Genomic DNA, 12,854 nt, shown 5'->3' on the forward strand with positions numbered 1-12,854 from the left:
AACTAATATCAATTCAACAAAATGAGCCCAAAGTTCCTATACATTTACAAGGAATATTAATTGTAATTTTTAATATGAATAGGAACCTAGGCCACCTAAGCCTTACCAGATATAATCAAAAAAATCTGAAAATATTTTACTACTAAGGGTTTAAATGGGTGCCTATACAGATACTAAATACTGCAAGGACTCTCATAATATTTATCAACGACAATAAGTCACAGAATTTTTTATCATCTACTGGCAATGTCTCAGGGAGATGTCGATAGAGGTGGCCTTAGATATTATAGAAACATGAAATACAGCATTGAGTTCTCACAGACCAATGAGTTGGTTCCAAACACTGCCTTTTCACCTCCACTAGTCGAACCCAATTCTACAATACCAAGTCTTTAGGTAACTATTTAGCTACCCAGTGTGTCTCCAATGGGTTGCCCATTTGCCTTCCTGATAATGCTGTAGTTGCATTGGCCTTCAATCTAACTAGATTGTTTTTCCAATAAATACTGCATCTTGGTAAAGGCAATCACTTCAACATTCAGGGCACAATACAGAGGATACTACCATATCCTCAAGGGAGATGGAGACATATAGAACAAAATATAAGTCAGACTATAAATAACCATTTTCCTGACAGGAATACAGTAACATGGAAAGATCATGAACTTTGGTCATGGGCAAAAAGATCAGAGTTTATATAAATTATAAAATGGAATTAACACCACCTACTGTAGAGTTGCTTATGAAAATAAATAAAATAAGAAGACTAAATAATACAGAATATGTTATATCAAATGTCCATAATAGATATTCAATATATAATTATTTCCTTGCTGCCCATTTCCAGGCTCTCTACTAGATTTAGAGTTCTCCCAGGCTGGCCAAGTCAACTAAAAGTAGAGGACTTTCAATTGGGCAGTTCTTTGCCTCACAATCAAGTTTATTTTGAGTACAACTCTCTCACATCTATCTTATCATTTTTTGTATTCCTAAAAATCTCCCATCTACTGTCTCCTGTTGGATTTAGGCCAACTTAGTTTGGCTTGTCCTTTAGTATCCATGCTTCAGTGGTTCTTGCCTGCTTGCCTAATTAGTGTCTAAGCCAATGTTTCTGTTGTTTGATAGCATCTCTGCTGTACCGTCTCTATTTTTGCCTATTTCTTATTTCTATTTTATGTTAGGTGGTATGTAATTCCCTAATTATGTGCCTTGTTACTGCTGTATCTAACTTAGACACCTAAAACTGATGCATTTCTAGGCTCCACTATCATCCTTCTGATAACCTTGAATCATTAGCTACTAAATGCCACCCTAGAATAGCTTCAACTTCCTGGTTACCCCTAAATCAGAGATTAAATGAGGAAATACCATCGTTGTCAGCTATTAGATTCAACGAAGCACTATCAACCACCTGATTATCTGAGGTCCAATTGACAATCCTAACCATGGGACTCACCTTAGGGAATTGACAAGGATTATGAGCTACCTTACAAGCCTCAAAAAATAAGGGCTAACCACTTAGCTCAGTTGGTTAGAGCACAGTGTTATAACATCAAAGTAAGAGGTTCGGATCCCCATACCAGCCAGCCACCAAGAAAGAAAAAAAAAAACCATGATGAATGGCTATGTGTAAAGCACCATCTACAGTCATAAAAATCAGACATATATTCCATAAAAAGTTACTCTTTTACTTGAAAATATTGCCCTAACATATCAGACAGCTTTAGGGTAGCATGCATATGAATTGATCAGGGAGAAGTCAGAACCATTACAAGTCAATCAGTCAAATTAACCCCCTTGGCCTGCCCAGGGGCCCAAGGCATGGAGGCCCCTCTGCCCACAACCAGGCACACTGCCAGTGCTGCAGGGCCCACCCAGGGGCCCAAGGCATGAAGCTGGGGACTGGGCCCCCCCTCACAACCAGGAACACTGCCAGCACCTCGGGGCCCACTGGGGGAGCCTGAGGCATGGGGCCCGGGACCAGACACCCCCTTGCACAACCAGACACACCACCAGTGCCAAGGAGCATGCCAAAAACATAACCTCCATTTGGGTGGCCCACCACAGCTACCACAGTAACCACAGTTGCCATGAAAGTGGCTAGACATTACAACCACCATGCAGGTGGTCCACCAGCCACTGGAGTGCATTGACACAAGAAGATTCACCAGCAGAGACCAAAGAAAAGAAGAGGATGTTTCTCTCCACAAAGCCCATTCCAGAGCGACAGAAGAAGCATCTGCTCTATAATAATATTGGGGGAACTGAACACACCTGTCAGCATTAGACAGATCATCTAGGCAGCAAATCAACAGAGTAACCATTACTCTTTCAGAGGGAGAGAAGAAATCTAGGGTTATAAGTGGTGGGAGAGTGGAGGGAGACAGGGATAGGGAGAGATTGGACAAGGGGCATAAAAAAGTACAATTTGTAACAATATATATACTAGTAATATTGATTTGATCAACATGTGTCAACACTGAACCCACAAAATGTGTATAATCAATTATGATTCAATAAAAAAAAGAGGAAAAAAAATCAACCCACTTCTTAGTGGCCAACAGGGTGACAACCAACACAACAGCATTGCCTCAACATCCAGGAAAACTAACTGCACAGCTAGGGCCAACGTAATGACTCTGGTTTCACCAGGAACATACTTAAGTTGAAGATAACCAGTCATGGGAGATAGAAATGGAAGTCACACACAAATGAAGTTGGTCTCACTCAACTGTGCCAGTGCATGGTGGACGACCACATCTGACTGGTATTGTAGGATGGGGGAAGGAAAAGAAAAAACCTACTCTGTTTTTTAAGTTCTTCAATTTGTTCTTCCTTTAGGTCTAACTGTTCTGTAAGTCTTGATGCTGAATCCAACACAGCATTTGTTTCATCCAAATGTTCCTGAGGGAAAAAAGTTATTAAAAAGCAGTATGCAAAAACAGTTTCACAAACTATAGAGCTGAGAGACATCTTAGAGTCAACCCTTTACATTTCAGCTGACGAAATTGCACCTCTGTGACCTTGGGCAAGTTTATGCAACTACTAAGTACCAAAGATAGACCCCACATTCTTTCCCAATAAAACACTGCCTCTTTCAGAGAAACTAAATAAAAGAGAGAATGCTATTAAAACACAACATGATGACAGAAATAAAAAAAAGTAACAATAAGAAATAAAACTTCAAAGAATGGACACAAAACGTCAAGAAATACAGCAACAAATGTTCTTGCTCTTTTTAATTTTTGCAAGTCTAATAAAGTGATATTTCCCTATGATTTTATTACTTATAATTTTATTTCCCTGTTACTGAATTTGAGCATGTTTTTCACGTTTACAGGATAGTTGGGTCTGTTCTTCTGTGCAAACCTCTTTGCATACGTTGCTCATGTTTCTGATGAGCTGCTTCTTTCTTGTCAATTTGTAAGAGCACCTTGTACGGTAGATGTAAACCCTTTGTCATCTGTGCTACACAAATACCATTTACCACATATGCCATTTGTCTAATGACTTTATGATGTCTTTTGCCATGTAAATTTTTAAGTTGTACATAGTCAAGCATGTCCTACATTGCTTTTACAGCTTCTTGAGTTTTAGTCTTGGTTAGAAACCTCCTTGCCCCTAGACTGTACATGTAGTCTTCTAGGTTTTATTGCAAGATATTTTGGTTTTTATATTTAAATCTTTAACAGAGTGTTTCTCAATGGGAGTGCTTTTGACATTCCTGGCCCACTAAATACCGGGAGAGCCATCTAATCACTGTAACAAACAAAAATATCCCCAGGTATTCAGTACCATTCCCAGTTGAGAATCCTCATTCTAATACAACTGGAATTTATTTTTGTATATGGTGTGAGATGGGACTCAATTTTATTTTCTTTCATATGGACAGCCAGTTGTGCTAACCTCATTTATTAGACAATCTATCCTATTTCTCATTAAATTAAAATTAGTTTAGTTTAGGTTTTAGTTTTAAATTCTCAAGTATATTCTGTGGTCTATTTCTGGACTTTGCGTCTGTTCCACTAATCTAATCAATATTGTATTGACTTATGGCTCTATTTTAGTATCTAATAGGCCAGTCCCTCTTCACTGTTCTTTCTCATAATTTTCTTTGTTGTTTTCAAGTATTCATCCATGTAAGTTTCAGGTCAAGTTTTGTCATCTTCAATCATTGTGACAGCTTTTTTGATGTGTCATCCTGAACAGGCTACAGTCCTCAGTTATTCAAACAATCTAGATGTTGCTGTGAAGACATTTCGAAAATGCAATCAAAGCCCTTACTCAGCTGAATTTAAGGAAGGCACACTATAGTGAATAATCTGGGTTGGCCTGATTAAACCAGTTCAAAGTCCTTAAAAGCAGGAATTAGGCTTCCCTGAAAAGAGAAAAATTCCTTCTGTGGACAGCAGCTTCCACATGTGCCTATGGAGTTCCATCCTACTTGTGATTTTCCTTTCTTCATTGCCTACAGACAATAGCTTTGGCCCATGCCTGTGATTTCCAGTCCACCTTTGATGTAGTCTTCCCATCTGGACTGCCAGCCTACAAATTTCAGACTTGATTTGCCAGCCCCCACAATCGTGTAGCTAATTCTTTATAATAAATAGTGTATGTGTGTAATCGTACATGTCATGTCATATATACGAATGTGTCTGTATATGCATATGTCACACACACATACACATCTGACCAGTTCTGCTTCTAGGGACTGAACCCTGACCAATACACAAGGTAACTGAAACAAAAAATTCTATATAAAAAATTTATTATTCAAAATCCACAAAACTAAACTTAACATGAATGAAATTTAAATAAACTTCCAAATTACTTTTTTAACCCTGTAGCATTTATACTTACAAAATTATTAAAGCTTAAAACTACACTAAGACTTTTTACACTAAGACTTTTTCAAAAATCAGCATTTATACTTCATTTTTCTTTCTAACATTTGTTTGGTTTCTATTTCAATAATTTCAGCTTTTATCTTTATTAGTTCTCTCTTAGTTACTTCTGATTTATTTTGTTCTTTTTCTAAATGCATATCACATTTTAAATTTTAAAACAAACAAACAAACAAACAAAAAACCCCCCTAGTTTTAAAAGAAGATCTGAACTTCCATCCTAGCAGTTTGACAGATTAGATACTCTGGACTCACTGGAAATAACTAAGTGTTGGATAAAATATATCTTCTTAAATGTATTAATGAACTGACAAGAAAGCAAGCATAAATGATCAATAAAAATATTAAATGATGCTCGATCTTATTAGTAATCAGGGAAATGCAAATTAAAACCACTAGAAGATAGAAATTCTGCTATTGTTTGAATGTGTCCCCTCAAAGTTCATGTGTTGGAAACTTGATACCTAATACAGTGGTGTTGGGAGGTGGGGCCTAATGGGAGATATTTGGTTCATGAGGGCACTGCCGTCATGAATGAATTAATGCCATTATTGTGGAAGCAGGTTCCTTATCATGGGAGTGGATTCCTTATAAAGATGAGTTTGGCCACCTATTGTGCTTTCTCTTGCCTCTCTTTGCCCTCCCACCATGGGATGAGGTGGCAGGAAGGCCTTCATGAGATACTCAAGCTTGGACTCCCCAGCCTCCAGAATTGTGAGCCAATAAATTCCTTTTCATTATAAATTACCCAGTTTGTGGTATTCTGTTATAGCAGCACAAAACAAAGACACCGTCCAACCCAGCAGACTGGCAAAAACATGATGTCAGATAACACCAAATGTTTGCAAGGATGTAGAATAAGAACTCTTACACATTGCTGCTAGAAGTAAATTACCACAATTGCTTTAAAAAACAATTTGCCATCATCTAATAAAACTGAGGCTGCCCGTATATGAGGGTACTTCAAAAAGCTTATGGAAAAGATTCATATTATCTTTTAATTCTATTTTTCCATGAAATTTTGAAGTACTCTTATAGGTCTGGTAACTCAGCAATTTCAATCAAGATACACACCTGAAAGAAACTCTTCTATGTGTGCATGAGAGATTTTAAACAAGGAAGTACATAACCACATTGTTTGTATAGAAGACATCTGAAATGTTCTTTATTAGTAAAATGGGTAAATAAATTATATATTCATGCAGTAAAAATAGTGAACCATCAACACACAGTAACATAGCTGAAGAAGCAAGTCTCAGAAGAATTATTTGATTTACATACAGTTCAACTTTCATTTATAAAGACTTCAAAAATATGCAAAACTAAACAACATCATTTGGAGATGAAAACCTATGTGACAAAACCATAAAGAAAAACAAGGGGGTTTGAAACACAAAATATTAGAATAGATGTTATCAACAAGGTGGTAGGAAGGAGATGAGATGTGGAGGGGTGCATAAGGACTTCAGAGGATGACATTCTATTTCTTACATGGGGTGGTGAGTATGTGTGTATTTGCTGCATTGCTGCTATATTTTATACATATTACATAATTTTTTTTTTGCAGCCACTTAATATTTAATAAAAGTCTTAAAACTTTGTAGGAAATATATGAACTCTTACTTGGGACATTAATGTTCCTGTATAGCATATTCACCACTAATGCCAGGTAAGTGAATTTCATTATTTTTCACTAGCTTTTGCTAAAATCTACTTATGACTTAGAAAAGTATCTCCTAAATCTAAAAGCAAGTCACTTGGGTGTTGTATTGTTTCTTAGTGATTCATTTTATTTATACCTCATGATTTTTGTTTGTATGAAATATTGAATAATAAATAAAAAATATTTTAAAGGATGACCTACAAAAGAAAAAGATCTAATGGGATCATACACATTATTTTAATCCGTGTGAAATACAGTACCCAGTATATTTTGTTAAAAAGAGAAAATTATAAAGTTAAAATCATAGATTAATTTGGTTTTTTTCACCTACAGAGAGATCTCTAAAATACCCACGTGTGCTAAAAAATTAAAATATCCTCTCTTCTCACATTTGCTGGTGTGTGTCTACTCTATACTCTAAGTCAGTGACCTGAGGGAAATCCTGAGTATATAGTTTCTTATGCCCCAGCAGAGGATCAGATACAGAGTAGCCACTTGAACATCATTTACTAAATGAATAGCTTTGAAGATTAGTTTCAAGACAAAGATTCTACAAAGTAATTATTTTATGAATAATAAAATTTACAAGAGAAAACTGTTTTGACCTACCTGTAATGACACCACTTTTCCTTCCAGATTTTCTGTCTTTTCCTTCCACTCAGCCATAAGCTGTTTTTGCTTTTCTAGTTCAGCAGAATACATAGCTTTCTCCTCTGAAGACCAAGAAAGTTACATTAGTATTTTGCAATTGTGTGATAAAACTAGAATTTTAAACCACTTGAAATTTTAATAATTCAACAAAACTAGTTCAAATGTCTCAGTGAGAAAATTATATATGCCTTAGTGATAATGTTAAGTAATGAGATCACTGTTTGCTCTGCATAAACCCTTTTCCATGTTGTTTATCCTGCAGATTCTTCTCTCCTTTCATAACTCTACTCAAGTATTTCCTCTTTGGCAATTTTTTTCTCTCTGGCCTCAGTACCATAGTAGTTTGTATACATGCCTGCTCTTGTAATTATATTACATTACAGAAATCTAGAAACCCTATATTCAAAATTCACGATTTCAAACACATGCATAACCCTGAAGGGACACACAGGTACAAATTTAAAGTTACTTCCTTATCCTCATATCCCCTAACCACCCCCCACCTAGCAGTTCATTCACGGTCAGGAGTTACTGAATGTATGAAAAAACAAAAGGATGGGTGAAACTAAAGCATTACCATAAATCTGAGGATGAGAGAATGTGAAAAAACATTATTTGGTTCTCAGGATAAAATGGCTCTGGTCACTGTTACTGTGTCTCCAGAAAAGTACTTCCCATTTGGACTAGAAGATACAGTCACCCAAAAGTATAGATGAATAGCTAATAACAAGTTAATAAACATATCAAACGATGGTAATTACTAATGATTAACACTCTGAAGTGGGTTCGACTTCCAACCAATATCTTAAAACCTAATCACCTTTTCCACGTGTGTATCTCTCTCTTCCTTTGTATTCTCCCTTTAGCACTTGATCATCCTACTGCGTGTTGCCTTTATACTTCAACTCTCACCTTAACTGGTAATATAATACTAAATCAAATTTTTAATAACTACTGAATATAGTTAATGTTCTCTAGTCTTAGTTGTAAAGGAGTCTAAATAGTTGATGATGGCTACTTACCTTTTGCCCCTACAAGTGGGTAACCTTTTGAAGATTTCCACATGTTTAATATAAAATGGCACTCCAATAGGGGCAAATTACCAACAACTACAATTTTTCTTCACTGAAAAACCGACCATACAACTTACCTTCTCGGAAATCCTCTAGTACTATCTGCAGGTTGGCTAGTGATAGAGTATACTGCTTTACTTGTTCCTGGGAGACCGAAAGCTGCAGTGCAGTTTCATCCCTTTGCTTGGAGACTACATTCAATTGCTCCTGTAATGAGTGTACCTGCACATGGGCTTGATGGCTTCAAACAGAAAGAATAAAATTCAAACTGCTTCTATTACTTTAACCAGAAGAATCACCTTCCCTAAGTCTTATTGCACTAAATTCAGGGTAGATTACAAAGTATTTAGGTACTTTAACAAGATGAAACATCTTCCCCACATTTTGTTATTGTGGTAACATACACATTAAAATGTACCATTGTAACCATTTTTACATGTCCTGCTCAGTGGCACTAAGCACAATCACACTGTTGTGCAACCACCACCGCTATCCATCTCCAGAACTTTCTTTCATCTTCCCAAACTGAAAATCCATACTTTTTTTTTGGCGGCTGACTGGTAGAGGGATCTGAACGCTTGATCTTGGTGTTACAAGGCTGCGCTCTAGCCAGCTGAGCTAACCAGCCAGCCCCGATATTCATTAAATAACAACTCCCCCTTCCTCTGGCAACCACCATTCTACTTTGTCTCTATGAATTGGACCTTTCCGACATTTTATTGCATTAAATTCAAGTTAGATTTCAAAGAAACCTGAATAGTTCCTCTGTTCTCCCTATTTTCATTAACTCAGTGATCCTTCCTGTAAAAGTGACTTTGAACAAATGACTATCCTTTTAAAGACTAAGAATTAGGCTAAACAAGAAATGTCAGCAAAAGAAAAATTTGTAAGTAGTCTTCAATTTTCATGTCTCCAGGTTAAATCTCTAAGATATAATTTATCTCAGAATTTTAAGTTGTAAGGGACCTTCAAAGTCATTTTATCCAGCTTCTAACCTAACAAAGAAGAGATTCTATGACACTCCCTGGCTTTTGACACTTGCAATCATGGTGAACTCACAATTTCCAAAGGCTATCCAACTGATGAACTAATTCCTCTGATTATTAGTTAATTATCTTTTACTATCATCTTTCTTTCTACCTACATTAAATACAATAATACCTAGTCCTGTCCCCAAATAATAATCTAGGGATCCCTAGGAGATTTATATAGCACCTATCTAGGCTTATGTCATTGGTGTACTTCCTTAATGTATAATGATTATATCCAAAATACTGAAATAATCTTTCTGGCTTTTTAATATCTAGTTAAATTTTTATTCAAGATCATCTCACTTTGAAGAGACTTTACCCAATAGCACCCTCTTGTGGAAAGAGCGGTAAACTGATAGTAAGAAGACCTCTGCTCTCAATGTCCCTGGAATTTATTCAGCTTTGCTGGTTAGCTAATCACTCAAAGGGTGATTTTAAGGATGAAATGAGTTATGACGGCATTCAAAGTTAAGAAATACCAGGTCACACTATTGTAATGCTAGGGTTTGTAGTCTGAGTTACTCATACAACAAATATTTACTGAAAATCTATTAAACTATGTGTAATATATGCTATGGGAAGGGTACAAAATGAATGGCATCATTCCTACTCCCCAGTGACCTTACATTTCATTGGGTGGGAGACAGTGTAAGACAGGTCAACAATTACCTGTACCCTAAAGTAAAATATATGAAATCTAGCAAGGACTCAGTATTATACAAGTTCAAAGGAAAAACATCACACCAGTGTTTGTTCTGCACATGAGGAGGGGGGTGCTAAATAAAGTACCCTTCATGAAGAAAATGGAATTTGAAGAACAGGTGGATTCACAGAAAAACTGACAAGGATAGGTCCATTCTTCAGGCAGAAGAAAGAATATGAAAAGAAAAAGTATAAGAAAAAGAAATAGGAAGATAGTAGGCCTGAGAAAACTGAGTAATACGGTTCAGCTGGATACAGATGATAGCGTGAAATAAGGCTATGGTAGTAGGTAGCATGGAAACAAATCATGGTGCTCAAAACTGGTTTTTAAAAAAAGAGGAACAAGATCACAGCTCTTCTTAAGGAAGGTTATTCTGGAAACTATTACAAAGTGTAAATAAAAGGGGCAGAGACTAAAAACTATTTTAATTTGAGGAAATAAGTGCCTGAAAATTGCAAGGAAGGATTACAATACATAAGGACATAATCTGAGGATATTCTGGCATGTCTGCCTGAGTGAAACATCTACAAAAATGATCACTCATTTTAATCCCCATTTTAAATGAGTTTCCCTTGAGAATCTAAAGGTACAATAACACTCCATGCAAAGGGAGGAGAAGGGGTTCACCCTCAGAAATATTGTCTCACTGGCCTATAATCTTTGCAGACAGACAGTGTCAACTATCTTCTTATATCTCCATCAGCACCATATGTAGTAAAAAGATAAATAAAAAGATGCACATACCACAAATGGAAATATAAACGGACACATCTTTTCTGGAAAATAATTTTGAAGTACAATCTCAAAAGTTTTAAAATGCCCCTTGACCCAGAAGTTAGATTTCTCAAAATTTACACTAAGGAAATAATCTGTCATCAACACAAAACACACATGTCTTGGGGATATCACAACAGCACTCTTAGTAATTTTGAAAAGCTGAAACACTTGAAACATCCAATAATAAATGGTTGGGTTAAAGAAATTATGGCAAATCCAAGTAACGGCTAATCATAAAATAATATTGCAGAAACATATGCATGAATGTGTACTGATTCTCATATTGTTAAGTGATAGAAACAGGTTACAAAACCTGTATGAATAGTATGATCTCAATTTTGCTTTTAAAAAGATAAGTAATATATATAAACAAATACAGAAGCATAAAAGGGTACAAAAAAAGATTATCACTTTGGTGAGACTCTGCTTTACGTTCTTTTGGTTTGAATGATTCTCCTGAAGTGGAAAATATAACGTTTTTGTAATAAAAAAAAAAAAAAAGAAAAGTAAAAACATTTTACAACACTTTATTGAGAAAAATAAAATTTTAAAAAAGATAAGCAGGGACCAAGCAGGGACCTGGCCAATTAAAAGTCCTAATAAACCAAGAGCTAATTCTTCATACTGATCTAGGTCCTTCACCTTGCTACTTCCTTTACTCTAATATATACACCTAGTTCAACCTTAGACTGCTTGATGAAAACTAAACCCACATAAATTAAATTAGTTCTTTGGGAGCTGAACAGAGCTAATTAAATCAGCCAGAATTACAGACTATATCCCTAAAATGATAAGAGGCAATTGCCTAGGGTCATGGTTAAGATTAAGAGTTTGAAAGCCAGATTCAGAGTCTCAGACTTGAGTGTGAAACTCACACATAAATTCTGTGTGCCTGACTTTGGGCAGGTTACTATATCTCTTTACCCGGTATCTTTATCTGCAAAAAGGAGGTAATGAATTTTGTGAGAATGAGCTAACATGAAAAATGCTTACTGAGTCAGACACTCAAGAAGTTTTCAGTTAAAGTTAATGAAAAAAAATGAAAAAGTTACCTTGCATTTTCCATTGCATTAGTGGATGAAACTAGCTTTTCCTCCAATTCTGTGACTTTCTTTTTTAGTTTAGCCTCTCTATCTTCAGCAGCCAAAGCCTCACGGGTATAAGAATCTTCTGATTCTAAAAGATGATTATGCAATCTCTCTAGCTCCTGGTTTAACCATAATTTTTGTTATGTAAATGTTGAACATACGTAGAGGACATTTCTTTACTTTTCTTCTACAAAATGTTCCTTTACCCCCTGCTACAAGCCACTATGTTATCAAATCTTTTTCCCATTGTTGAAATGTATTAATTGTATACTAATTGCTCATACTGCAAGATATATTTATTCTAGGAAAAATTCTCCTGAAATCATCTTGAATATTCATCGAGAAGCTTTACTTTGTACGATCTCATTCCCTGGAAAATGGAACTATACAAAAGTACTGGGTTCTTTGTGACAGACCACTTTTTCGGTGTATCTCATTTTTTTCATATTTTATGCGTAAAAATTTTTTCTTATATCCAAGATATGCCATGGTTTTCATTTTTGAAACCTAAAATATAAAGCACCCTGGGAGATAAAAGGCCTACTATAGCATATCAGAGAAAGACTAAGAAAAATCACTGAGGAAATAAATTCATTTAAATTGAAAACTTTCCAGTTTTCTTACTTAATAATTATTAATCTTAATATTTGATTCACTGTTTCTTTAAAGTGAAAGTATACCTCATTCTGTAGGGTACTGTTTTCCATTTGTTTCTCATTCAGGGACAATGTCATTTGGTCTCTCTCCTGTTGAAATGTAACTGTCTTCTCCTGCATTGACTTAACTGCATTTAAAAGCTGATTTAACTCCCCAGTCTTGCCCTTTAGAAAGAAATAACTTTAGCTTTAAAGAAAAATACACTTTAAAAAAGACATTTTCTTCATTAAATAATTAATTTTAAAATGTAGTTAACTATGTCAAGGTCATCAAAAACAAGGAAAGTCTGAGAAACTGTCACAGTCTA

At 35.6% G+C, this 12,854-nt stretch overlaps 1 protein-coding gene across 1 annotated transcript in view; it reads right to left on the minus strand.

The window, feature by feature from the left end:
* LOC134372640 (thyroid receptor-interacting protein 11-like) overlaps positions 1–12,854 on the minus strand; it is a 53,136-nt gene that overhangs the window by 14,559 nt on the left and 25,723 nt on the right. Inside the window, 5 exon segments of the mRNA XM_063090077.1 lie at positions 2,805–2,904; positions 7,177–7,280; positions 8,369–8,532; positions 11,855–12,020; positions 12,540–12,711. Coding sequence (XP_062946147.1) covers positions 2,805–2,904; positions 7,177–7,280; positions 8,369–8,532; positions 11,855–12,020; positions 12,540–12,711 — 706 coding nt within the window.

This window comes from Cynocephalus volans, chromosome 3 (assembly GCF_027409185.1).
Source record: "Cynocephalus volans isolate mCynVol1 chromosome 3, mCynVol1.pri, whole genome shotgun sequence".
Lineage (NCBI taxonomy): Eukaryota > Metazoa > Chordata > Mammalia > Dermoptera > Cynocephalidae > Cynocephalus > Cynocephalus volans.